We start from the raw sequence: 26,897 nt of genomic DNA, 5'->3' as shown, positions 1-26,897 counted from the left end.
TTACTCTACGTTCAGCTCCTATACCTTGCACCTCCAAGGTCTGGGTGTAACGAAGTCGGGCAGGAGTTGCTCTTCACCTCCCATTCAAGCAGGGACGTGCCACATAGGATGAAGAAGGTGGTGGTAGATTGGGGCATAGGAGCTGAGCTGTGAGCTGATAACTTGCCAAGCCTGACAGATCCTAAATACAACATAAGGGTATTTTTTATTCATTTAGTTTAGCATAGATGTTTTTTAGAGTTCCTATAGCAGAGATCTCCTTGCTTGTGCTTTCTTGGCAGACCCAATGAATGGCAGAGTTGCAAGCGATGAAGTGCCTCATCTCTCCAAGCTCCAGTGCTGCATCTTCCTCTTCTTTTTCCTCTTCTCTGTCACTTTGCTTGTAGTTTCTCACCCTCTAGTGTCTCTTATCATGTGACACGCTGGTACGTGCTGACAGGTCACATGACGAGAGAGGCTGGTGTAAAGACATCTTGTGCTGCCCTACGTCATTGAGCTGCGTGTCATCACATACACGCTAGGATGAGCTTTGTTTGGAGACGAGGACAATAGGGACATTTTTGACAGATTGTGTCGCTCTTGTTCTTTGAACGTGCATGCCCTTCTGCAACACTGTTTATTAAATTTGAGCCACAGGATTTCCGCAACCATGTCCCATACGGACCCCAAATTTGTAGGCGTTGGGAAGGGGACCCCAACATACTTTCATGCCAAATTGCACCCCCCCAACATTTGCTTATTAACCTCCTTGCCGGTTATCTTGAGCTGAGCTCGGGGTAACCTGCGCAGGAGGATTGCTCTGGCCCTTCTGGGCCGATTTTCGCAAAAAACATTTACCACACGCAGCTAGCACTTTGCTAGCTGTGTGTAGTACGCGATCGCTGCAGCTACCCGCCAATTCGCAGATTTTTAAAACGTTTAATAACAAAAATGCATTACATACAGTTATATACACCAATTAACATATACACACAGAGCTTAAAAATAAAAAGGAATAAAATCAGAACATTCTTAGTTAGCTGAGCAGTCCATTTGATGAATGAAGAAAAATAGTCCAGTTTAAAAGTAGGCATTCAGATTTAGAGTCCTTGAGCACTGCAGGCGCTGGCTCTCCTTAAGCGCCTGCATGAACGTTCCTGGTCGATGGAATTTGGAGAACTGAGCAGGTTTGGTCCCGCCCTACTTTCATAGGACCTGAGTCTTGGGGCTGTCACTACCTGGGAAGTAGGTGTGTTTAAGGCAGGTTTACCTCCTAATCAGCAGGTTGCCGCCCCCCAGACTCAGAGCAAGAAATGTACCGATTATTAATAATCTGTGTAACTCCGCCCCATATTGGAGCATCGCAAATCCGAGACTATATTCATAAGCGGCTTGCGACCCTGTATCAAACGAGGCTATACATGCATATTCTATCGCCTGCGCTCTACACAGGCCGGATAAAGTGGTTTCTCTATTGATTCCTGATAGCCAGAAAATTATAATTCAGGTGAATGACAGAACCGTTTCCTAGGTATCAGGGAATGTAATTTTTGTCTTGCTGTGCCAAACCTATTTTGAATTATTAATAAATTAACGTTTCCTTTGTTTGAGGCTATGAGCTTGGAGGGAATTTTTTAAACTTACTGGTTCGAGCTGGTTTTTCTTTTGGGGGAAGATGAGCTGTGTAGCCAAATGGCTTCTCGGCAGGGGAGTTGGCCACTTGTGAAATTCTTTCCTGACACAGGATGTGGGGGCAGGTTACTGTTGCTCTCAGTAAGAAGAGAGGAAAAAGGACATCTATTGTACATTTACACAAAACTGACAGTAATTGTGCACGACCATACACAAATCGTTGGCGCTTGCGCACGACTTTCCGTAATGTTCGTCACATCTCTCCCCTACCAGTCGGTCGCACAGAGTGGGTCTGCCAGACCCGCTCTACGCGCCGCTTAGCTACTGAACGGGTTCTGACTGCCCTTCAGGCAACTCACCAGAAGCATAAGGCCTCATGGTCCGGTGTGCCCCAGTGTCCGCTTTGCGGACGGTGCGATGCACACCAACAGGCTTACCTCTAAAGGCCTGGCTGGGGTTGCGTAGTGCTTCCTGTAAGGGAGAGAGTCGTTGGCTGACATCCGGGTCACTTCCTGACTCTCGGGTGTCAGCCTGCGAATTTGAAAGCAGCGTAGCATACCCCTGCTCTAACTGACTACACCTTGGCACAACATTTTGGTCAGCACAACCTAGGTGGACATTAGAGCACATTTTAAAAAACGAATTAGCCTTCACCTGGGTGGCGAGGCTTGCCCCTTCTCCTGGAAGGATAGAGGGTGGACCTCTGAGCAGTTTTGCACTGGGTTGCTTCTGCAAGGGGAAGACATGCAAGGGTGAGACCAGGAAGGCACGGCCTGTCTCCACCAGCTGTTTGTTAACAGCAGGCAATGGTGGAGCACTCTGTCTGTCATAGCAGGAGGGGAGGTCTAGGCCCCCAGCTGCCTGCTCTCACACCTGGCCTGCTTCCACTGCCCTGCACGGATATGACCCAGGCAAAACAAGACTGTTACCTCTTAGATTAGAGACTGTCACATTTAAACATACATCATTTTTAGCACTGTGAGATTGAGCATGAAAGCTATTAGCAACATCTGGTACAACATTAACATCACAGTTATGTTCATTTTTCACATCATGTACACAGGTGTCTGGAACAACAGTGACAGGTTTAGAATCAGACAAACCGTGATTAGACAGCTGTCCATTAGAAGCAGGTACCTCTTCCTTGCCTCCTTCCCTAGGAGGGCTAGGTACCATTACCCTGGCTACCTCCCTCTGTCCCACCCCAAGCTTGTACAGTACCTGAGTGGGTCCAGACTGGCAATCCGGGGTGTTGATCACAGGTTCATAAAAGGATCGTAGGGTGCCAAGATCGGTGCCCAACAGCACAGGCACTGGGATGTCATCTGTCACCCCCACAACTTTTGTCTGGCGTCCCCTTCCCCAATTGAGAACAGCACGAGCTTTGGCGATTCGTGTGTGTGTGCCACCAACTCCCACAAGGGTAACACGCTCATTAGGCAGGAAATTCTCCCTGGCTATGAGATGAGAGCGAACCAAGGTAAGCTCTGCGCCTGTGTCGCGGAAACCAACAGCGATCTGGTCGTTAACTTGCACGACTTGATGATTTCCGGAAAGTCGAGGATTTGCTGCTCCCATGACGAGGTAGGCGTGTGCAGTAGAGGCGCTAGCCGGTTCTGCGCTAGGCTCTGGAGACGGCGTCCTCACCTCGGGGCAGGCAGACTTGAGGTGTCCTCGCTGTCCACAGTGGTAACACTTCGGGGCATATGTGGCATCAGGCGGATGAGTAGCAGGTGCAGCATCCGGCCTCTGTGGCTGTGGGACCCGATTTCCACGGTTAGCAGGGGGAGGAGAGCTGGGTTGCATAGGTCTCCCCCCTTTCCAGCTCTGGGCTGGAGGTTTGCGAATGTCCGGCACACGGGTGGCCACAAAAGTGTCTGCAAGTTCTGCGGCAGCTTTGGCGGAGTCAGGCTACCGCTCCAAGACAAACTTCCGGACAACCGGAGTGCAGCAGTTCAGCAACTGCTCCTGCACGATGAGGCCCTCCAGACCTTGGTGAGAGTCTTTTTTGAGACCCCGTGACCACTGCCTGAACTCGGTCAGCAGGCGACTCTCCAGGTCGTTGTAAGAGTCGGTGTGGCCTTTCTGCAGGGAGCGAAATTTTTTGCGATAGACCTCTGGGGTCAGCTGGTATTTGGCGATAATTGCAGCTTTTATCGCCTCATAGTCATTGTCTTTCTCAGCGGGTAAGTCCACAAACACCTCAAGCGCTTTGCCCCGCAAGTTGGGTGTCAGATATCTCGCCCACTGCTCCTGGGGCAGATGATGCTGACGACAAGTCTTTTCAAAGGAGTGTAAATAAGTGTCCGGGTCAGTTCCCTTCTCCATTTCTGGGAATTTAAACTTGGGAGTCCCAAATGGGCCTGCTGTGGGCCGGGGTTCTGGAGCACTTTGCGAGGGATTTCGGCCTTGCGCTCGCAGGTTGGCCATTTCAAGGTCATGTCTGTGTGCGGCTGCTCTCTCCTCTCTTTCCGCTTCTTTCTCGGCAAGCCACTGGCGCTCTGTCGCTTCCCTTTCTGCCTGCTCCCTGCGTTCTTCTCTGTCGGCCAGCCGCTGCCATTCTGCGCGGTCAGCGTTTTCTCTGACAATCTGCAGGTACAGCTCAGGATTTGTATCCGACAGTCTTTGTAAAGCATGCTGCATTCCAGCATCCGGAACACAGGAAGGGTTTGCATGGACGGGCTCCCGCCGGTTACCATGCTCCTCAGCATTTAAAGCGATCGGTTCAGACGCGGTCCCGTTTTCCTCTGGGTCTGGAAGTGGGTTGCCTTGCTCCAACCGCTCACTTCCCTCTGCCCCAGTTACAGCACCGTCTGAACCAGGAGTGTGCTCTCCCAGCATCTGCTCCGGCTGGGTATTCAGTCGCAATAAGTCCTCGATCAATTGCGCTCTCTTTTTTCTATAAGTCACAATGCCTTTTTCTTCGCACAAGTTCACTAGGTCTGGCACTGACATTTTCTTGTATCTTGTTGCATCAGCCATGGTTGCCAAATAAAAGATAGGATAGCAAAAGAGATTGGGGGGGGGGGGGGGGAACTCTGTGCTACACGTTTAGTCTATATAAATGGTGATGCACCGGTTATCGACCACAGATTTTGGATCTGTTCTGGCAGATGATTATGGATTGATCTGCTATTGGACAGTCCATATAGCGATTTGTGAAGCCAATTAATAGGCAGCGTGGAAGCACATCAGTAGTCCTAATGCAAGCTAAGCAAGGGAGCAATAAAATCAGCCTGCTACAATTGCATATATTGAGCATAAGGTTGCAAGCAGAGTCGTCAGAAGTGTATACAATACCCTCCAGACTTGTGATGTAGTCACTGATGCGATCTATGAGATTTCCACACAGCCACGTGTACAGACTGTCAGTTGGAGATCCTCACTAGTAGATCCATAGAGAGTGAGTCACTGGAAAAGCTCTGGCAAAGTGACAAACATCTGTATGGCCCAGCCGACAGAGCGGCTGCCGCTCACACCAAGAGGTCCCACAAGGACAGCAAAAGATGCTTTGTGATGTTACTCTGCAGAGTGGGGTGATGCGGTGAGTGGAGGTGGACGGTGCAGTGGGTGCGCGGGAGGAGCCAGCCTGCATAGCTAGTAAGCCATGTCGGTTTTCACATATCTGGCTCGATTCACAAAGCTGTGCTGTTATCACGGTGGCGCTTGCTTTTTGCGTGCACTATAACACGCGTAATGCTTTTCACGCAAAATCGTGGTCATTTTCGCACAAAAATTTGTGTGAAAAATGCATTTGCGTGTTAAAAGCATTACGCTCGTTATAATGCGCACAAACTGCTAGCGCGGTTTAGTGAATCAAGCCCATGGTGTGATTGTCCATGGGAGGCCAGGGCAGGACAATCATACTGCACCATTTCCCCTTGCACATTACTCTGCAGCAGACTGCGGTGACAGGGTAATATGCATAGCTCCGCCCACAAACAGTGATGTGCTCCCTGCTGGACGAGAAGTATGTCACTGTTTTCTGTCCAATTGGTGCACGTGCACCACACCACCACCGCAATGATCTAAATAGATTGTTGTGGTGCCTTAGACAACAATACAAATGCCTTCCACACGGTACCTCTCGTACTGCTCTGCAGAGTCAACATTGCCTCTGCATCATGATAATGGGCAAGGCCTATATGCCTCCAGAACCATACTACCAACATTCCCCTCCCCTCCTTAAACAAACAAACAATTACACAGCCGGACTGCTTAGCTAGTTGGATAAAATAGGCCAAAGCAGCCCTTCTTTATTTAAATCAACCAAATTAACAATTCTTATAAAGAACAACGATAATATAACCAAAATTGAGGTGAGGTATCCGGAGGCCTACCATTTTTCCACCATGGGAATTATTTTGGGCAAGCAGCCTGTCCGGCCCCCAGCCGTGTTCCCGGCTCAGGGACAGCTGAATGCCCCCTACCTCTTCTGCAACAGCAGCGCTTTCCTTTTGAACACTAGGTGTTTTGCCCCGCGGCAAAACCCTCACGAAATACACACAATAAACTGACCTCCGGAGCCCTCACCCCGCCAAGCTGCAATGACAATTATAACTATAACTTCCATTCCCCTTTTTGCTCATATATATACCTTCTACCCCCACACTAAGATCTTAACCCATAATTAAAAGAGTGGGAGGGTGGGACTTTCTTCTCCTGCGCGCTGTCCGCCCGAGTGCCTGCTCCGCCCCCCGTCTTGCTCCCATGAGCCTCTGCTCCCCGCTTCTGGCCAATCACCGCTCCCCCCCAGCAAAACCAAAGCTCCCGGGCACTGCCCCGCCCCCTGCCACACTTAACCCTGCCTGTCCCGGCTAGCCTGCCTTATCATGCCGGGATTCCCCTGAGTCCTTCGTCCCCTTTGTCCATCCCTCACTTTGTAACCACTTCCACCACATTCCGTCGTACTGCGGAAAGTGTGGCCAGTCTCATAGAGACTAATTGCCACTGCGACAGGGGTGCGGCGGGGGAGCATACTGCGACGCTCTATGTGTGAAAGGGGCCGTAAGTGTTTTTCACCTTCGTCTGGATCAACTGAGATATGTGAGGGTGCTCGATGGACATATGTCCTTTTTCAACTCAAAGAACTACGGTATGTAACTTCAATGCAATTGGCAAAATGTGTTTTTGATGCCCAGATAATATTCTGATATTTGTGACAACATTGTGAAAATTATGGATCATGAAAATGCATGTGTGTGGTATGGGGAAAGGTTTTTACTATGGGAAGAAACTTATATAGTTACATAGTTATTTTGGTTGAAAAAAGACATACGTCCATCGAGTTCAACCAGTACAAAGTTATACTTACTTCTTTTTTGTCAAAACACGTTGACCATTTTTTTTTTGTAGTGAAAGGGATCAGCAGTGCAATGCACGGCAGTGCAGATGGCATGCAATCTCATGTGTTGCATTCCATTTGGACGGCCACCTGTGTTTACAAGTGTGAATGAGGCCTAATAGAGTTTGCCTTGGTACTGAGCTGTCAGAGAAATGTGTATGAACACTTTGTACTGTGCTGGCAGATTTCTCATAAACCAGTTCCACAACAACGCTGAAAGATTATTCTGCCTGACCAGGAAGTGATGCTGCCAGAGGTCACTTCCTGTGAGACTCTCCCTGGTGTTGTTGTCACAACAACCTCGAGGAAGCCTCCAGCGTGGCACAGAGTGACAGAACACCAGGCATTCCTGGACTTTGTTACAAAGTCACTGTACATCTCCACTCCTTCATAATAACTGCATCAGCTAACTGCAGGGCGGACACAAAGTCCACTAGGACAACTGCATAGGAAATGATAAACACTGCCTGTAATTTCTACCCTAGCCTGAGTAACCCATTCAACTTAAAGAGAACCTGTAACAAAAAAATGTTCCACTGGGGGGTATTTACCTCGGTAGGGGGAAACCTCAGGGTCCCAATGAGTCTTCCCCCTCCCCTGTAGCTGCAGGCAATTCAATGCTGGCTCCCCAGAAGTCTCTGGCAATCCTGGCTCGACAAGCCTGACAAGGCTAATATATTTACCTTTCCTGGTTCCAGCAGGGGCGCTGTTGCGGCTCAGCTCGGAGATAGGCGGAAATAGCCGATCTCTGTTGGGTTCACTCTACTACACAGGTGCAGAAGATTTACGCCTGTGCAGTAGAGCGGCCTGACAGCGATCGGTTATTTCCACCTATCTCCGAGCGGAGAGCCAATACTGTGCCTGCGCTGGAGCCAAGAAGGTGAATATTTACATCCCCGCCATTTGGAGGGCCAAAGCGAGACCGCCGTGAGACCGAGGAGGAAGGGAGAAGCCTCAATAGGATCCGGAGGCTTCCCCCACCCGAGAGGAGTACCCCCCAGGGGAAGTTTTCTTTGTTACAGGTTTTCTTTAAAGGGGAGCTGTAGTGAAAATGGCATAATGAATAAAATTGCTTATTTTTCCAATACTAATTTATAGATTACTTGGTCAGTGTTTGCCCATTGTAAAAATGTTCCTCTCCCTGATTTACATTCTGAAATTTATCACATTGTGACATCTTTAGTTCTGCAAAGTAATCTGTACAGAATGTTCATTATTGAGAGTTCTATGCACTGAGGGAGATACTGCTTGCTTAGCAGTTGGAAAAAGCCGATATTTCCCACAATGCAACGAGGTTTACAGACAGCACACTGTAAGGACCAGGTTATGACATCACATTGTGGGAGGGGTATCATCACAATATAAGCCACATAGAAGCCCCTGATGATCTATTCGAGAAAAGGTAAAGATTTCCTGTGGGAAAGGGAGTATCAGCTACTGATTGGGATGAAGTTCAATTCTTGGTTACAGTTCCACCTAAAGTGGGATTGAAAATGTAATGACTCTTGGGAACACTGGAAAATTAATGCGTGTAAACCAGCAAACCTGGAAGAATTTTTATTCAATTTATTAAATTGCTTGTTATAAGGCAGGAAACGTTCTCACCTGGGTCATAACAGAACACAGCCAGAGATTGCTGAAAGTTAGACGTTGTATGACTGCAGTTGTTCTTCTACACACACCTGCTGCAAGGTCATTTTCTAAGAAATGCACATTGTCTGGGATGTACTAAACATACGTTTTTCTGTGGGTGTGTGGTTGCACCTACAACAGTGCATATTCACTAACTTTATTGCAATTTTCACTATGGTTTCCTGTAAACCAGGTGAGGGCTGCAAATATTTCCCACATAAGGGACAACTTTTCACAAATGCAATCAAGGTTTGCTGGATAACTTTCTCTAAGCACATATTGGTTGTATAAAAGGCTGCCACATACTATCTATATTGACCGATAACCGATCTTGCCATGTGTTTATCATTCTCATGTTTTTTTGGTCACTTTAAAGAAGTTTAACCACGAATTGAACTTCATCCCAATCAGTAGCTGATACCCCCTTTCCCATGAGAATATTTTTCCTTTTATTAAATAGATCATCAAGGGGGGTCAGTGTGGATGATATTGTGGTAAAACCCCTCCCACAGTGTGATGTCATGTCCTAGGTCCAGACAGTTTGCGGTCTGTGAACCTCATTGCATTGTGGGAAATAACAACTGTTTCCAACTGCCAAGCAACCAGTATCTCCCTCTATACATAGAACTCTCAGTAAATGAACATTCCGTACAGATCACCTGGCAGAACTAAAGATGTCGCCATCGATGATAAATTTCAGAATGTAAATCAGGGAGAGGAAAGATTTTACATGGGCAAACACTGAATAAATAATCTATAAATTAATCACTTCACCTCCAAGGGGTTTTTACCCTTAAGGACCAGAGCAATTTTCTCTCCTCTTTTATTTGCTGATAACTTTATTACTACTTATAACAACAAATTGATGTATACCTTGTTTTTTTCGCTACCAATTAGGCTTTCTGTGGGTAGTACCCATTTTCTGTGGGTAGTACAAATGCATTTTAACAGGAAAAATAATTGGAAAAATATTATTTCTCTGTTTTTGCCCGTTATAGTTTTAAAGTAAAAGTTCTTCTGTGGATAAAACACACATATTTATTTGCCCATTTGACCCATTTATTAAATTGTTTAAATGATGTCTCTATTACAGTGTATGGCAACAATATATTATTTGGAAATTGTAATTTTTCTGTGTTTATTTTTATTTTTTAGTTCGGTCCATAATTGCAAGCCCCTATGTAGTAAAATAATAGTACTATACCCTCATAAAGTACAGGTTAAAAAAAACTGAGTCCCTAAGGCAACTATTTATGTATTTTTTTTTACTTTTTTTTTTTCACTAGTGTTTGGGGGGTGGGGGGGGACTTTGGAAGTGGAAAAGAATATTTTGTATTCATTTTTAATTATAAGCAGAGTTGGGCCGAACCTCCGATTTTCGGTTCGCGAACCGGGTTCGCGAACTTTCGCGAAAGGTTCGGTTCGCGTTAAAGTTCGCGAACCGCAATAGACTTCAATGGGGATGCGAACTTTGAAAAAAAAAATTAATTATGCTGGCCACAAAAGTGATGGAAAAGATGTTTCAAGGGGTCTAACACCTGGAGGGGGGGATGGCGGAGTGGGATACATGCCAAAAGTCCCCGGGAAAAATCTGGATTTGACGCAAAGCAGCGTTTTAAGGGCAGAAATCACATTGAATGTTAAATGACAGGCCTAAAGTGCTTTCAAACATCTTGCATGTGTATACATCAATCAGGTAGTGTAATTAAGGTACTGCTTCACACTGACGCACCAAACTCATCGTGTAACGCACCGCAAACAGCTGTTTGTGTAGTGACGGCCGTGCTGGACTGGTGCGCACCATGGCGAGAGTGCAGGTTTTGGTGGCTTTACAGCCCATATGGTCAGTCACCTGGCTGATGTAGCTGAATGACAGAACAGTGACTGTCCAGCTGATCAAATTTGGTCTGACCACAATGAGGCAACGACCTTATTATCGTGGGTGTGCCCCCCGAGACACTCATCTAGGCGCCGGTCATTGCTCCATTGTGATACGCAAGCCCCTTCACCACGGCAAGGTAATGATCACGAAGGGGAATGGGCGCATGTTCATGCCTTTTCTTTTGTTGTTGCAGCTGCCCGCAGTGCAGCCAGAAAAATTAGGCAGTCATGTACACGCACCCGAAAAATTATTACAGCGGCCGCTGCTAGCAGCGGCCTAAAAAATTCAGCAATCCGCCTGGAGTCCCGGACCCTGTTGGTGGTGGCGGAGAAGGTAGTGAAGCGGCCTGCAGGCAGACATGCTGTGTGGAGGGACTGGGAGCGACTTAGTCTTCTTGGGGCAGGCCAGGCAGCCAGTCACACGGCGTGCAGGCAGAGATGCTGTATGTGCGGGGACTGACTTAGTCTTGGGGCGGGCAGCAGCCCTCCGGGATCCATGCCTCATTCATTTTTATAAAGGTGAGGTACTTAACACTTTTGTGACTTAGGCGACTTCTCTTCTCTGTGACAATGCCTCCAGCTGCGCTGAAGGTCCTTTCTGAGAGGACGCTTGCGGCAGGGCAGGAGAGAAGTTGGATGGCAAATTGGGACAGCTCTGGCCACAGGTCAAGCCTGCGCACCCAGTAGTTCAAGGGTTCCTCATCGCTGTTCACAGCAGTGTCTACATCCACACTTAAGGCCAGGTAGTCGGCTACCTGCCGTTCCAGGCGTTGGTGGAGGGTGGATCCGGAAGGGCTACGGCGAGGCGTTGGACTAAAGAACGTCCGCATGTCCGACATCACCATGAGATCGCTGGAGCGTCCTGTCTTTGACTGCGTGGACACGGGAGGAGGATTAGTGGCAGTGGTACCTTGCTGGCGTTGTGCCGTCACATCACCCTTAAAGGCATTGTAAAGCATAGTTGACAGCTGGTTCTGCATGTGCTGCATCCTTTCCACCTTCCGGTGAGTTGGTAACAGGTCCGCCACTTTGTGCCTGTACCGAGGGTCTAGTAGTGTGGCCACCCAGTACAGCTCATTCCCCTTGAGGTTTTTTATACGGGGGTCCCTCAACAGGCAGGACAGCATAAAAGACGACATCTGCACAAAGTCGGATCCAGTACCCTCCATCTCCTCTTGCTCTTCCTCAGTGACGTCAGGTAAGTCAACCTCCTCCCCCCAGCCGCGAACAATACCACGGGAAGGTTGCGCAGCACAAGCCCCCTGCGACGCCTGCTGCGGTTGTTCTCCTGCCGCTGTCCCCTCCTCCTCCTCCTCCTCCCCCAAAGAAACACCTTGCTCATCATCCTCTGAGTCTGACTCATCTTCTGCACATGACCTCTCTTCTTCCTCCTCCTCCCCCCTCTGTGCTGCCGCAGGTGTTGAGGAAACAGCTGGGTCTGATGAAAATTGGTCCCATGCCTGTTCCTGCCGTAACGGTTCCTGGTCACGCTCATTCGCAGCTTCATCCGCCACTCTACGCACAGCACGCTCCAAGAAGTACGCGTAGGGAATTAAGTCGCTGATGGTGCCCTCACTGCGGCTCACCAGGTTGGTCACCTCCTCAAACGGCCGCATGAGCCTGCATGCATTTTTCATCATTGTCCAGTTGTCGGGCCAGAACATCCCCATCTTCCCAGACTGTTTCGTTCTACTCCAGTTGTAGAGGTACTGGGTGACGGCTTTCTTCTGTTCTAGCAGGCGGGAGAACATGAGGAGGGTCGAGTTCCAGCGAGTGGGGCTATCGCAAATGAGGCGTCTCACCGGCATGTTGTTTTTACGCTGAATTTCTGCAAATCGTGCCATGGCTGTGTAAGAGCGCCTCAAATGCCCACAGAACTTCCTGGCCTGCTTCAGGACATCCGCTAAGCCAGGGTACTTTGCCACAAATCTTTGAACCACCAGATTCATGACATGTGCCATGCAGGGTATGTGTGTCAGCTTCCCCATATGCAAAGCGGCAAGCAGATTGCTGCCGTTGTCGCACACCACGTTGCCTATCTCCAGGTGGTGCGGGGTCAGCCACTCATCCACCTGTTTCTTAAGAGCAGCCAGGAGAGCTGCTCCAGTGTGACTCTCCGCTTTGAGACAAGCCATGTCTAAGATGGCGTGACACCGTCGTACCTGGCATGCAGCATAGGCCCTGCGGAGCTGGGGCTGTGTAGCTGGAGAGGAGAACTGCCACTCAGCCAAGGAGGAGGAGGAGGACAGCGAAGAGCATGTAGCAGGAGGAGAGGAGGTGGCAGGAGGCCTGCCTGCAAGCCGTGGAGGTGTCACAATTTGGTCCGCCGCTTTCTGCTTGCCATCGTTCACCACCAGGTTCACCCAATGGGCTGTGTAGGTAATGTAGCGGCCCTGCCCGTGCTTGGCAGACCAGGCATCCGTGGTCAGGTGTACCCTTGACCCAACGCTCTTCGCAAGAGATGACACCACTTGCCTCTCAACTTCACGGTGCAGTTGGGGTATGGCCTTTCTGGAAAAATAAGTGCGGCCTGGCATCTTCCACTGCGGTGTTCCGATGGCCACAAATTTACGGAAGGCCTCAGAGTCCACCAGCCGGTATGGTAACAGCTGGCGAGCTAACAGTTCCGCCACGCCAGCTGTCAGACGCCGGGCAAGGGGGTGACTGGCCAAAAGTGGCTTCTTCCGCTCAAACATTTCCTTCACGGACACCTGACTGCTGCTGTGGGCAGAGGAGCAGGAACCGCTCAAGGGCAGAGGCGGAGTGGAGGAGGGTGCCTGTGAAGGTGCAAGGGAGAGAGCGGCATAAGCAGATGATGCACCTGAAGGAGGAAGAGGAGAAGGAGGGTGACTTTGCTTTTGTGTGCTGCTGCTGCTTTTGCTCAGGTGGCCATCCCATTGCTGTTTGTGCCTTTTCTGCAGGTGCCTTCGTAAGGCACTTGTCCCTACGTGAGTGTTGGCCTTTCCACGGCTCAATTTTTGTTGGCAGAGCGAACAGATGGCTTTGGTCCGATCTGAGGCACACACATTAAAAAATTTCCACACCGCTGAGCCACCCTGGGATGTGGGCACCTCAGCAGCTGATGCTGAAGGGCAAGTTGGCTGGCTGTACATAGGTGGCGAATCTGGCGATACATGGTGCCGGACTCTGCCACCAGCTGTTTCTGACGAAGAGCTGCCCCAGCTTCTTTCAGCAACTTCTATCCTCCTACTACTCTCTGACTCCCCCTCTGAACTGTCCCCCTCTTCATCTCCTCTATTGGGAACATACAGAGGATCCCTATCATCGTCATCATCGTAATCATCCTGCCCAGCTTCGCTTGCCTCAGAAAAATCCAAATGTGTAGGTCCTTCATCCTCCTTACACGTTACATCCATAGTGTTGTCGCGTAACGCAGACATATGAGCTGGTGAAAATTCATCTGGCTGTAACAATGGCTGTGCATCAGTGATTTCACCACCACTAAATAATTCTTGCGAAGTGTCAAATGCAGCGGAAGTGGTGCTAGTAGTAGCGCTGGTGGCTGAGCAAGATGAGGTGTTCTGTGTCGCTAAATACTCAACCACGTCCTGACAATCTTGGGAGGTGATGGGACGTGCCTTCTTCCGAGCACTGTACTGTGGGCCAGGTCCACACGAAATTACATTTACACGACCTCGCGCAGACCTGCCGGGTGGCCTTCCTCTGCCTCTGCCACTACCTCTTCCTCTTCCTCTACCTGTTTTGTCCATATCGGGTATGCACGGAGTGGTATATCACACTGCGTGCACTCACGTAGGTAGGTGGGTTCACTTAACTGCACAGGTATGCGCACTGATGCGGTGGGTTCACTGAACAGTACAGGTATACAGTGGCGGGTTCACTGAACACAACAGGTATGCAGTGGCGTGTTCACTAAACAGGTATACAGTGGCAGGTCCACTGAACAGAACAGGTATACAGTGGCAGGTCCACTGAACAGAACAGGTATACAGTGGCGGGTCCACTGAACAGAACAGGTATACAGTGGCGGGTTCACAGAACAGGTACGCAGTGGCAGGTTCACTGAACACAACAGGTATGCAGTGGCGTGTTCACTAAACAGGTATACAGTGGCAGGTCCACTGAACAGAACAGGTATACAGTGGCGGGTTCACAGAACAGGTATACAGTGGCGGGTCCACTGAACAGAACAGGTATACAGTGGCGGGTTCACAGAACAGGTATGCAGTGGCAGGTTCACTGAACACAACAGGTATGCAGTGGCGTGTTCACTAAACAGGTATACAGTGGCAGGTCCACTGAACAGAACAGGTATACAGTGGCGGGTTCACAGAACAGGTATACAGTGGCGGGTCCACTGAACAGAACAGGTATACAGTGGCGGGTTCACAGAACAGGTATACAGTGGCGGGTCCACTGAACAGAACAGGTATACAGTGGCGGGTTCACAGAACAGGTATACAGTGGCGGGTCCACTGAACAGAACAGGTATACAGTGGCGGGTTCACAGAACAGGTATACAGTGGCAGGATCACTGAACAGGTATGCAGTGGCAGGATCACAGTACAGGTATGCAGTGGGCTGAGGGCTCACTGAACAGAACAGGTATGCTGTGGCAGGATCACTGAACAGCTATGCAGTGGCAGGATCACAGTACAGGTATGCAGTGGGCTGAGGGCTCACTGAACAGAACAGGTATGCTGTGGCAGGATCACTGAACAGGTATGCAGTGGCAGGATCACAGTACAGGTATGCAGTGGGCTGGGGGCTCACTGAACAGAACAGGTATGCTGTGGCAGGATCACTGAACAGGTATGCAGTGGCAGGATCACAGTACAGGTATGCAGTGGGCTGAGGGCTCACTGAACAGAACAGGTATGCTGTGGCAGGATCACTGAACAGGTATGCAGTGGCAGTATCACAGTACAGGTATGCAGTGGGCTGAGGGCTCACTGAACAGAACAGGTATGCTGTGGCAGGATCACTGAACAGGTATGCAGTGGCAGGATCACAGTACAGGTATGCAGTGGGCTGAGGGCTCACTGAACAGAACAGGTATGCTGTGGCAGGATCACTGAACAGCTATGCAGTGGCAGGATCACAGTACAGGTATGCAGTGGGCTGAGGGCTCACTGAACAGAACAGGTATGCTGTGGCAGGATCACTGAACAGGTATGCAGTGGCAGGATCACAGTACAGGTATGCAGTGGGCTGAGGGCTCACTGAACAGAACAGGTATGCTGTGGCAGGATCACTGAACAGGTATGCAGTGGCAGGATCACAGTACAGGTATGCAGTGGGCTGGGGGCTCACTGAACAGAACAGGTATGCTGTGGCAGGATCACTGAACAGCTATGCAGTGGCAGGATCACAGTACAGGTATGCAGTGGGCTGAGGGCTCACTGAACAGAACAGGTATGCTGTGGCAGGATCACTGAACAGGTATGCAGTGGCAGGATCACAGTACAGGTATGCAGTGGGCTGAGGGCTCACTGAACAGAACAGGTATGCTGTGGCAGGATCACTGAACAGCTATGCAGTGGCAGGATCACAGTACAGGTATGCAGTGGGCTGAGGGCTCACTGAACAGAACAGGTATGCTGTGGCAGGATCACTGAACAGCTATGCAGTGGCAGGATCACAGTACAGGTATGCAGTGGGCTGAGGGCTCACTGAACAGAACAGGTATGCAGCCAGGAAGAAGTTAAGCCTAACTAATCTTTCCCTGAGAGACAGTCTGCAGCAGCTCGCCCTACTCTGACTAATGCAGGCACACGAGTGGCCGTAATGGCCGCCGCTGCCTGCCTTATATAAGGGGGGGTGGGGCTCCAGGGGCTAGTGTAGCCTAATTGGCTACACTGGGCCTGCTGACTGTGATGTAGAGGGTCAAAGTTGACCCTCAGGTGCATTATGGGGCGAACCGAACTTCTTCCGCAAAAGGTTCGCGTGCGGTACCCGCACGCGAACCACCTAAGTTCGCGCGAACCCCGTTCGCCGGCGAACCGTTCGGCCCAACTCTAATTATAAGTGTATGTATATGTATGTGTGTGTGTAATTTTACTTTTTGTCCACTAGATGGTGCTGCACTTTTTTTTTGTGGAAAACTTTTTTTTTTTTTACATTTGATGCTTCTAACTGTTTCCTGTCATGTCCATTCATTGAGATTGGGTAGAGGAACGCTCATTCCCCTTCCCCAATCGTGGATCACAGTGTCCTCCTGATGGGTAACAGCAGCGGGGGCGCATTGTGTGCACAGTGGCGGCGGGAGCAAGCGACACATTAGAACGTCCTGGAGCCGTTAACAGGCTCCAAACGGATGTTTTAATGCAGTGGCTCGTTGCGAAACAGTTAATATTGTAAAAAAGGAAGGAATTTTATGAATTATGTTGTTTTCACTACAGTTCCTCTTTATTGTTCCTACATTAATCATAGTCCAATGCCTGTACAGGTCTAGGGCCAGTTTTGGGGGTGGGGAACCAATTGACATATCAGCATGTTTTTGGGATATGGGGGGAAATTAGAGTGCCAAGAGGAAATTATGCAAGCACAGGGAGAAAGTACAAACTCCTTGTAGATAATCATACCTCCCAACTTTTTGAGTGAAGAAAAAGGGACACTTTAAGACAAACCCTGTCACACCTCTAGACATGTCCCTGCCACACCGCTAGTAACTCATATCACAAAGAATTCATAAGAAAAATGTGTCATTTTAGCATTCAAACCACACTGGTCCTATCTATTATCATTAGTTTTATTTCATAATAACATTTAAAAGTAAGACATATATTAATTTAAAGGATGAGAATAAAGTTTAGGCCAATTTAAAGCGGATCCGAGATGAAAAACGAACTATAACAAGTAACTTGTCTATATATCTTATCTAAAGGCCCCTGATGAGTCACTCGTAGTGACGAAACGCGTTGGGTGGAGCTTGCCAGACGTCCAGGAAATATCGATGCCGGTTTGGAAGTAGCGGCGAGAGTGGGACTTTATCTTCTAGCCTACCCAGGAGGCAATGGGGGAGAGCCCGATCTAAACTCTGTGCCTAACTATCCGACCGCAACCAAATTGTGAGTGCAATTTTATAATTAAGTCACAATCTTTTATACTGGATTACGCTATGGATGCATTTCTGTTTATGTGAGGTACGCATCTATCTGCATATACCGACCAGGACCCCAGCTTACTAAGAGGAGTTGGCAACAGTAAAGTGCTGGACACGCACATTGCTGGGCGTATATTGACCAATCTGACAGTGGTCAAACCTGCGGGGTGAGTCTATTCCCTCACGGGTTGTTGGGTGGTGGATTAAGAACACAGTTGAGTGCTATCTTTTATATTTGGAGATTTCTGCAGCAGCCTGCTATGGCTGATATGGAATCGCACCTGTACTGAAGCACTTTGTCTGATTTATATCAACTGGACTGACTATTAGAGAGTTTTTTGACTCATATGAACCTTTAATTAATATTAGTTTATTCTGAAGTTGTGTTTTATTATTTTTTAAAATACTTTTTTAGTGTTTTACTATTACCACGGTAGCGCTTTCAAAATATTGTAAAAATAAGACATATATTAATTTAAAGGATGAGAATAAAGTTTAGGTCAATTTAAAGTGGATCCGAGATGAAAAACGAACTATAACAAGTAACCTGTCTATATATCTTATCTAAAGTTTAGAGCAAATCCAGCTGCAAACAGCTTCAAAAGTTTATGATTATTTATTCCTGTGATACAATGAGGGTAGCCATGTTCTGTTTGTCACATTGTCACAGGCTGAGGGCTGGAGATGCTATCATCTTTCTAAATTCAGTTCCCTCTCCTCCTCCTTCCTCCCCTCTGCCTCTGAAATCTGTGGCTAGTAACCTCCTCCTCCTCCTGCCCAGACTGAGCTCCCATAAGCCCTTGCTACAGTGCCAAGGCACGGTGAAGAAGCTGTGGGCAAGGCTTGTTTAGTTTATAGGGAATTAGAGTATTAACACAAAACAAAAAAGTATTTGGCTTGAGGAATGCCCTATAAACCATATAAAAGGAACACAATTATGCAATGAGTAAAAGTTTATGTCGGATCCACTTTCAAGGGACACTTAAGTCAAACAAAAAAAATGAGTTTTACTCACCTAGGGCTTCCAATAGCCCCCCGCAGCTGTCCGGTGCCCTCGCCGTCTCCCTCCGATCCTCCTGGCCCCGCCGGCATCCACTTCCGGTTTCGGTGGCAGACTGGGGACGCGAGTGATTCTTCGCGTTCCCAGACACATTAGCACCCTCTATGCTGCTATATGGTATATGATATATGCTATAGCAGCATAGATGGCGCTATTGTGGCCAGGAACGTGAAGAATCACTCGCGTCCCCAGCCTGTCAGCTCCTGTCACCGAAACAGGAAGTGGCTGCCGGCGGGGCCAGGAGGATCGGAGGGAGACGGCGAGGGCACCGGACAGCTGCAGGGGGCTATTGGAAGCCCCAGTTGAGTAAAACTCATTTTTTTTTTTTACTTAAGTGTCCCTTTAAAACTTATTTCAGGAGAAAAATACATATATTTACATAGATCTGTGCATCAGTCCCAAAAGAGGTAGAAAGAGGGACAGGTTTCCCAAAGAGGAACTTTCCCTCCAAAAGTGGGACAGTTCTGAGCTATGGATAATGTCCTGTCCAGGGATTAGACTGGGCAGTGCTGACTGCAGAGAAAATGGAATAGTGAAGTGTAGGTGAGCTGTATTATACTTATAGTATGTATTTCTTATTAATGGCTTTGTCACAGAAAATGTATTAATAATGTAGTTGTTGTAAACTATGTGTGTTTCACTTGAAGTGTTTCTTTTCAATAAAGTTGTTTCTGCTGTGAATGTTTTTTTGACAAGGTCACTTCCTGTGCTGCTCTCAGCACTGTCCCTGTCAGAACAGTGTATTGCAGAATCTTCCAACACAGCACAAAACTACAAAGCAAACAGGAAATTGCCTCCTGAGTGTCTCAGGTTGCTAGGCTATCTGGGTTTGGCCAGTGACAGCAGCTCCTGTATATATAGAGCGATGGAGCTTATTAGCAGCATGCATAGCTGCAGACATCAGAGCAAAGAGGCTCTCGCACTTAACAGCAAGAAGAATCTCTGCAAATATGGGTGGCCTCCTGAGCAGCATCTACCAAGCTCTTACAAACTTCTCTGGCACCAAAGCTCGGATCCTAATGCTGGGTCTGGATGCAGCTGGAAAGACCACAGTTCTGTACAAGCTGAAGCTGAATGAGACTGTCTGTACAATCCCTACTGTCGGATTCAATGTCGAGACTGTGGAGCCCATCCGCAATGTGTCCTTCACCGTATGGGATGTGGGAGGTCAGGACAAGATCCGAGCACTGTGGAAGCACTACTATGTTAATACAGATGGGCTGGTGTTTGTTGTGGACAGTGCTGACCCAGAGAGGTTTCTGGAGGCCCAGACAGAACTCAATGCCATTCTGGAACACGATGAGATGAGAGGTGTGCCCTTCGTGGTGATGGCCAATAAGCAAGATCTCCCAGGTGCCAGGAAGCCCATGGAGGTGGCAGAGGCATTGGGGCTGATGAAGATCAAAGGACATCAGTGGCATGTCCAGGGGTGTTGTGCAGCCACTGGTGAAGGACTGGTGGAGGGACTGGAGGTTCTCACCAACCTGGTGAAGCAGTTTCAGAAGAACAGGACATTCTGAAACGGGACAATTCACATTTAGCCTGTTAAGCTCATCATTCCATGTATGAGGAAGTGAGACAGTATACCGTGTAAGTTCATTGCTATGAGCTTGTTCTTTACACGCCGAAGAGTGGCCGGAGCCACACAGCTTGTTTGACTGGCTAAACCTGTGCCCACTGCTGTTGCCTCTACGTACAGATGTCATGCAAACATTTTCTGAGGACTGTGCTGCAGATAATAATGGACTTTAACAATTCCTTTAAAGAACTGAGTGCGTAAGTCAGAATATTCTCAAAACACCTATTTCAGACATATTTGTTAAAAGTCATGAGTGATTGGAGAACTGTTAATTCTGTAACTCTAATATATTCTGTAAATTGTTTGTCTAAACTTTTAAATATTATTATATTAATATTATTTTTCTATTCTTTAAAAATAAATGCTTAAAACTTCAAGTTAGTATTAGTACGTATTTCTGTTACACCGTATTTTCACAATATGATGCTTAAAGAACCTTAAAGTGTACCTAAGTGTACCTGCCTCCAGTCCTATGTGATCTGTGGGCTCTCACGCCATCCTCTCCGGTCGCTTCGTTCTCTCGCTATCACCTCTCGTAATCTGGCGGTCGTGGCCAGTCGTGCTCTTCTACACACACGCCCCCATTGTGCTCCTGCGCCCGGTAGTGTTCAGTGACTGTGCAGAACATTTCAGGCTGTGAGAGCATGATGGGGGTGTGCGCGGGGCTGAGCTGTGACCGGCCTGATTAGCAGAGGTGATTATGGGAGAACGGAGTAGCCCAGGAGGATGGGGAGGGAGCCTACGCACCACACAGGGCTGGCGGAAGCCCAAGGTAAGTATAAATACTTCAGTTTTTGCCATCTCAGGTTTCCTTTAAAGGATATCTGAGACTACAGGGTTTAAAAAAAAGTAATTACCTGTTTAGCTGCATAAACTTGCTGAGACGTGGTCTGCATCCTCCATCCCCAACAACCCCCCCTCCCGGGTGCTTTCTAAAGGGCCCAGACAGGCTCCAACCCTCCCCTGGGATGGCATCCTTGACCCCTGCACAAGTTGGAGGCCCTCTGACACTGCATCCTCACTCCCAGAATGCCGGGAGCAAAGATACAGCGGAAGGGGGCTTCCAACCTGCGCAGACATGCACAGTCATGTGAACTGCGCAGGTGCGGTGGCTGTTGCAGACCTCTGGGACACGGATGCTGACCCAGGGAGGGTTGGGGCCCGGTCTGAACATTTCAGAAAGCATTTGGAGGCAATCGGGGGGGGGGGGGGGGGGGGGCTTTGGAGGATGCAGACTGTGACCCAGCAAGTTTATGCAGCTAAATAGGTAATTACTTTTTTTAAAACCCTGTCGCCTTAGATATCCTTTAACCTCCCTGGCGTTATGATTATTTCTAGATTAAGGGTCTAAAAGCAGTGCAATTTTTTTCACAAGCTTTTAGACCCTAAAACAAGAGAAAAAACATACTACAGAGAGATCTGCAGCAGGTCCTGCATATAACTCACTCAGGCATGGGATTACCGCTTTGAGCTGCGGATTTCCGTCGGGATTACCGCTAAGAAGGTTAAATCGGAACTGAATAGTTAAAAAAAAGTGTTTCACTTACCTGGGGCTTCTGCCAGCCCATTGCAGCCTTCCAGTCCCGCGCCAGTCCCCCACGATCCTCCATTCTCCCGCCGCCAGCTAGTTGCAGTTCGTTCATACCGTCGACAGGTAAGTTGACGGCAACTGTGCCTATGCGCCCCAAGCCATACGCATTTTTGTTCGCGTTCCAGCCCATTGCGGGCAGGAACAAGAAGAAAGCTACGCGTGGCCCGGGGTGCGCAGACGCAGTTGCCGTGTTGACCAAAACTAGCTGGCGGTGGGAGAACAGAGGATCGAGGAAGAACGGCGTGGGACAGGAAGGCTGCAAGGGGCCGGCAAAAGCCCCAGGTAAGACACTTTGGGCTTGATTCACAAAGCAGTGCTAACTGTTAGCACGCCTGTGAAAACCCCCTTAGCACGTCTAAACATGCTTTTCGCGCATAAAACTTTACGCGCGTACTGCACAGAGCGCAGGGCGCACCGCGCGAAGTGCCCATTAAAGCCTATGGGACTTAGCGCGCGTAAAACTTTGCGCACGTAACACTTTACGCGCGCAAAGTTAGCGCACGATATGATTGAAAAATCCGGTGCTAACCTACTTAGCACCCTGGTTAGCGCGTCTAAAGACTTTAGACGTGCTAAGTAGGTTAGCACCGCTTTGTGAATCAAGCCCTTTATGTTTTTCAACTATTCAGTTCCACTACGGGTCGTTGCTAGCCCCAAAGATCAGTGGCATGTGCCCCGGATCTATTCTGGGTCTGAGTCAGCTTTGGTGCCTCAATGGCGGGCATGCTGGGAGCTGTGGTGCATCAATCAGAGGTATACTGGGTGCTGTGGTGGCATGCTGGGTGCTATGATGCCTTTATGGGGGCATGCAGGGAGCAGTGGTTCGTCTATGGAGTATGCTGGGAGTTGTGGTGCCTCAATGGGAGGCCCATGGGAGCATAGGAGGGGGTCCACTAGAACATCAGTAAGTGCTATGAGGGAACTGCCAGATAACCTGGCAGCAGGCCAGCCCGCCCAGCAGAAAGCCAGACCAGCCAGCACACAAGCCAGGCAACTCTGACGGGTTATGTTTAAATGACACTGTCTATTTGTATTAATGGAGAGGGGGCTTCTTCCAACATTTTGCTGGGCAGGCCTACTTAGATCACTGTCAGGTTCATGTAAATTTGGCCCCACCTATGACCACACCCACATTATAGTGCGTGGCCACACCCATTTTCTGGCTGGAGTGCCCAAAAGTGCCCCGGATCTCTTAGGATCCTAGCAACGCCCCTGGTTCCACTATAAGTTATTTTATCCATACAGTTGAATACGGTAAAAACATAGGTATCCGTTATTGAATGACGCATGATTTTTAATTAGTTGCCTGTGCAACTTTGTCATTTGTGCTCTAATTCTCAGCGCACTTGCCGATAAATCAGCTCAGCTGTGTGATTCTGTTGGATAAGATGTCCATACATCTAGCAATGTGTATGGGCAGAGTGACCAAGAGACGTCTACGACGTGATACCGCCGCCTGGTCTCTGTCCCCCCCCAAACATTAATGTGTCACCTGCTCCAGCTGCCGTGACTATCCGGCTGCTCCCGCTCTCATCCGCTGCTTCCCCATGAGTGCCACTGTTACACGCAGCTACCACGCGGCAGCCGCATATAGCATGTGACGTGTGCGTGATGTCACAACACACACCTGGCTACGCTAGGGAGACGCAGCAAATGAGATCGGGAGCAGTTGGACAGTTGCTGCAGCTGGAGCAGGTGAGTTTGAATGCACCGCGGGAAAGGGGTACATTTACATTGAGGGGGGGGGCAGCGGCCAGGGGCCAATTGGATGGTTAATTGGGCCGCAAGATCAATAGATGCATGGTTCCTTTTAGTAATAAAAAAGTGTGAAGCTGATTGGCTGGGAGACTCAGACAGTTCTGCAGTAGAGATGAGGTTTAAAGTGGACCCAAATTAAAAATACAAGATTTCAGAAATAAAATCTATTTTCTAAATAATAATAATAAATAGCAGCCTTTATTCAGCTGCATGATGACAAATATAAAATATTTTACATTTATTGGAGGAACTCCTCCCTTCCTTTCATATTGCCGGGACAGAATCCGGCAGACTGGTGGAGTAGGTGGTGTCCAGCAAAGGAGGAATTGCTAATGGCTGCCACCTGTATAACCCTAGTTATGAAAAGAGAAGGGTGAAAAGCATGCACTGAAATGCTCATAGGCTTGAAGGAGTGTTTATTTATCTTTGTATGTGTCAGAGTGGTGCAACTAAATATTTTGAATTAAAAACATTTTTGGTTTGGGTCCACTTTAAATTCCACTTTACATGTATGGGCCAGTCAATTACATGGAGATTTAAATTTCAAGCTCGTCTCTATTCTGCAATAAAAGACACCTGAAGTGACAGGGATAAGGAGGCTGACATATTTATTTCCTTTTAGGCCCCTTTTACACTTGCGCACTGCATCAGTCTGCGTTACGCTTCCCCAACACAAGGGCCATGCAAGTCTATGGAGATTTGCATACTTCATGCGAAGCGTCGCAGCGTGACGGAAGTGTCAAAGTCAACGCAATCCCGACGCAAAGTCTGCAGTGCATTGCCGCATGATCCATGCCTACCGCGCAAGTCAACGGGTAATGCAGCAAGTGTGAACGACGTGAGTGCGGTGCATCGCCACGTACATGCGCGGTCTGACGGCAATCCCAGTGCCGTACTTTGTGCCCAGATTGCCCAGCTGTCCTGCTGATCCTCTGACTAATATTTTTAACCATAGACCTAGAAAAACCATGCAGATCCATTGTTCATTTGTCTGATGGAATTAGAGACATGTTTGCCTCAGGTGTGTGATTCAGACACTACTGCAGCCACAGAGAATAGCAGGACTGCCAGACTGGAATTATTTAAAAGGAAATACATATGGCACCTTCCATATCCCAATCACTTCTGCTGTCCTTAAAGAAAATCCTCATTACCGTTGTAAGGTCATTTTGAGCCAATCAGAAGACTCTAAAAGTCGGAATGAATTAGCCAATCAGATAATGTATTTTTTGTAGCACTCTGCTTACCGATTATTTAGTAATTTTTAAATCAATAAGAACTTTAGAAGACTTACAATGAATAAGTCATTCAGAGAACGCAAACATTTTTGGCGGAAAATCTGTATCGGAATGTAGAAAAACGCGGAAGGCGTAAAGCTGCAGCAGTAATCGGCATTGGCAGTAAGCAGAAGTTCTGCGGAAATCGTCACGGACTTTATATTTATTGCATTGCACTTTGCACCTGTTTGATTTTGAGCTGCTGAGCTGCATTGCTGACTTTACGCTATTAGCTGGAAATCCCCACACTTATCACAGTGATTCATTTATAACCATAAATTTCCCACTGTCTGTACTCCTTGTTTTTATCTATTTTTAGTACCTTTCCAGTATATTTACAGACCAATTCATTGTTATACGATTTTCAATGTGTGTAGATTGGTGCTAAAAAAAAAAAAAAAAAAACCTTCTGCCTCTTGCTTCTGAAAGGTGCTTGAGTGAGTGGCCTCAAAATGTTTCATGCAGCAAAAAGACTAGACCTGGGGGCCAATAGACATCAGGGAAACTATATTTGAGAGAGAGGGGGCAGCTATTAGATACCAGGAAGCTATATTGGGGAGGGAGAGGTGAACAATTAGACACTAAGGCCCGGTTCACATTAGCGTTCCAGGTCCGGCTTCCCTGGACCCGGAACGCTCCGTACACAGCGGATGGTGAATGGATACATTGTTTATCAATGTATCCATTCACTCTCGTGCGCCGTCTGGATCCGGATCCGATCCGGGAACGCAGCTCCAGGACGGTCCGGCTTTTTTTCCAACATGCTCTATTTTTCAGTCCGTCCCGGTGCTGCTGCGGACCCCGGGCCAGATCCTGACCCGAACATGCGGCCATGCTGTGCAATGAGAAACGGATGTTTCTCATCACACTGGCAATAGGACCGGATGCTTCCAGCACCGGTCCTATGCCACTTGGGGGGCCCGGACTACACGCCGGTATCCCCCATGCTTGCGGTGCCTTTCTGGCACTGCAATGTATCTAGTTCCGGCTACTTTATTGTAGCCGGAACTGATACATTCCCGATCCGCAACTGGTGGCAACTTGTGGCCACCGCAGAGACCCATACGGTCTCTTTGCGACCCCCGGACACTTGCGGACTCGAACCGCAAGTGTGAATGGGGCCTGGAAGCGATATTGTGGAGGGAGGGGAGAACCATTATACACAAGAGAAGCTATATGGTGGAGGGGGGAAGCACTAAACATCAGGTAAGCTTTATGGTGGAGAGAGGGGAGGGGCATTAGACAAGACACCAGGTCCAAAATGCAATTAACTTTTTCTCCCGAGTTTTTTCCTAAGTTATATTTTCAAACTTGTTAACAAAATGCCTTTTAAATCACCAGCAAGCAAGAAAATTGTTAAAACAGCTTTGACAGTACTTTTCCCAACTCATTTCTGGTACTTTTTGAATTACAAAGCGCTGAAAAGTTACTCTAAATAAAAGATGAACATTATCTCCTAGGAGAAAACTCTGGAGAAAAAGTGAATAGCATATGGGGTGAGGTAAGCTATGTGGGGGAGGGAGAAGGGAACCACTAAACACCAGGGAAGCCATATGAAGAAGGGAGGGAGAAACACCAGACTCTGGGGAACTTTATATGGGAGGGAGGACCACCAGACACCAGGGAACTATATAAAGAAGGGAGGGAGGACCACCAGACACCAGGGAACTACTGTATATAGGGGAGGGAGGGGGGTCAGGAGACACCAGGGAACTACTGTATATAGGGGAGGGAGGGAGGTCAGGAGACACCAGGGGCTCACTAGGTACCAGGGAACTGTATAAAGGAGGGAGGGGAGACCAAGGAAAGCCATAAGGGGGGTGAAAGGAGGGAGGGGGAAACCATTAAACACCAGGGAAGCCATATGAAGAAGGGAGGGAGAAACACCAGACTCTGTGGAACTGTATATGGGAGAGAGGACCACCAGACACCAGGGAACTATATAGGGAGGGAGGGGGGTCATGAGACACCAGGGGGTCACTAGATACCAGGAAACTGTATAAAGGAGGGAGAGGAGACCACTAGACACCAGGATATTGTACAGGGGTAATGTAGAGGGCAGTTCCAATACTGTTAG

The 26,897-nt window shown here is 48.4% G+C and overlaps 1 protein-coding gene across 4 annotated transcripts in view; it reads left to right on the top strand.

The window, feature by feature from the left end:
* LOC137542021 (uncharacterized) overlaps positions 1-26,897 on the top strand; it is a 217,345-nt gene that overhangs the window by 158,601 nt on the left and 31,847 nt on the right. For 3 of the 4 annotated variants that reach the window (XM_068263616.1, XM_068263615.1, XM_068263614.1), the window contains 2 exons: positions 17,337-17,520; positions 19,312-20,571. In XM_068263616.1, coding sequence (XP_068119717.1) covers positions 19,566-20,135 — 570 coding nt within the window. In that variant the 5' untranslated portion in view covers positions 17,337-17,520; positions 19,312-19,565 and the 3' untranslated portion in view covers positions 20,136-20,571. Of the gene's footprint in view, positions 1-17,336; positions 17,521-19,311; positions 20,572-26,897 lie in introns of those variants that run through there. The other variant, XR_011025329.1, reaches the window with a different exon arrangement.

The sequence above is a fragment of the Hyperolius riggenbachi genome, chromosome 12, assembly GCF_040937935.1.
Source record: "Hyperolius riggenbachi isolate aHypRig1 chromosome 12, aHypRig1.pri, whole genome shotgun sequence".
Lineage (NCBI taxonomy): Eukaryota > Metazoa > Chordata > Amphibia > Anura > Hyperoliidae > Hyperolius > Hyperolius riggenbachi.
This window is presented reverse-complemented; position numbering and strand designations above follow the sequence as displayed.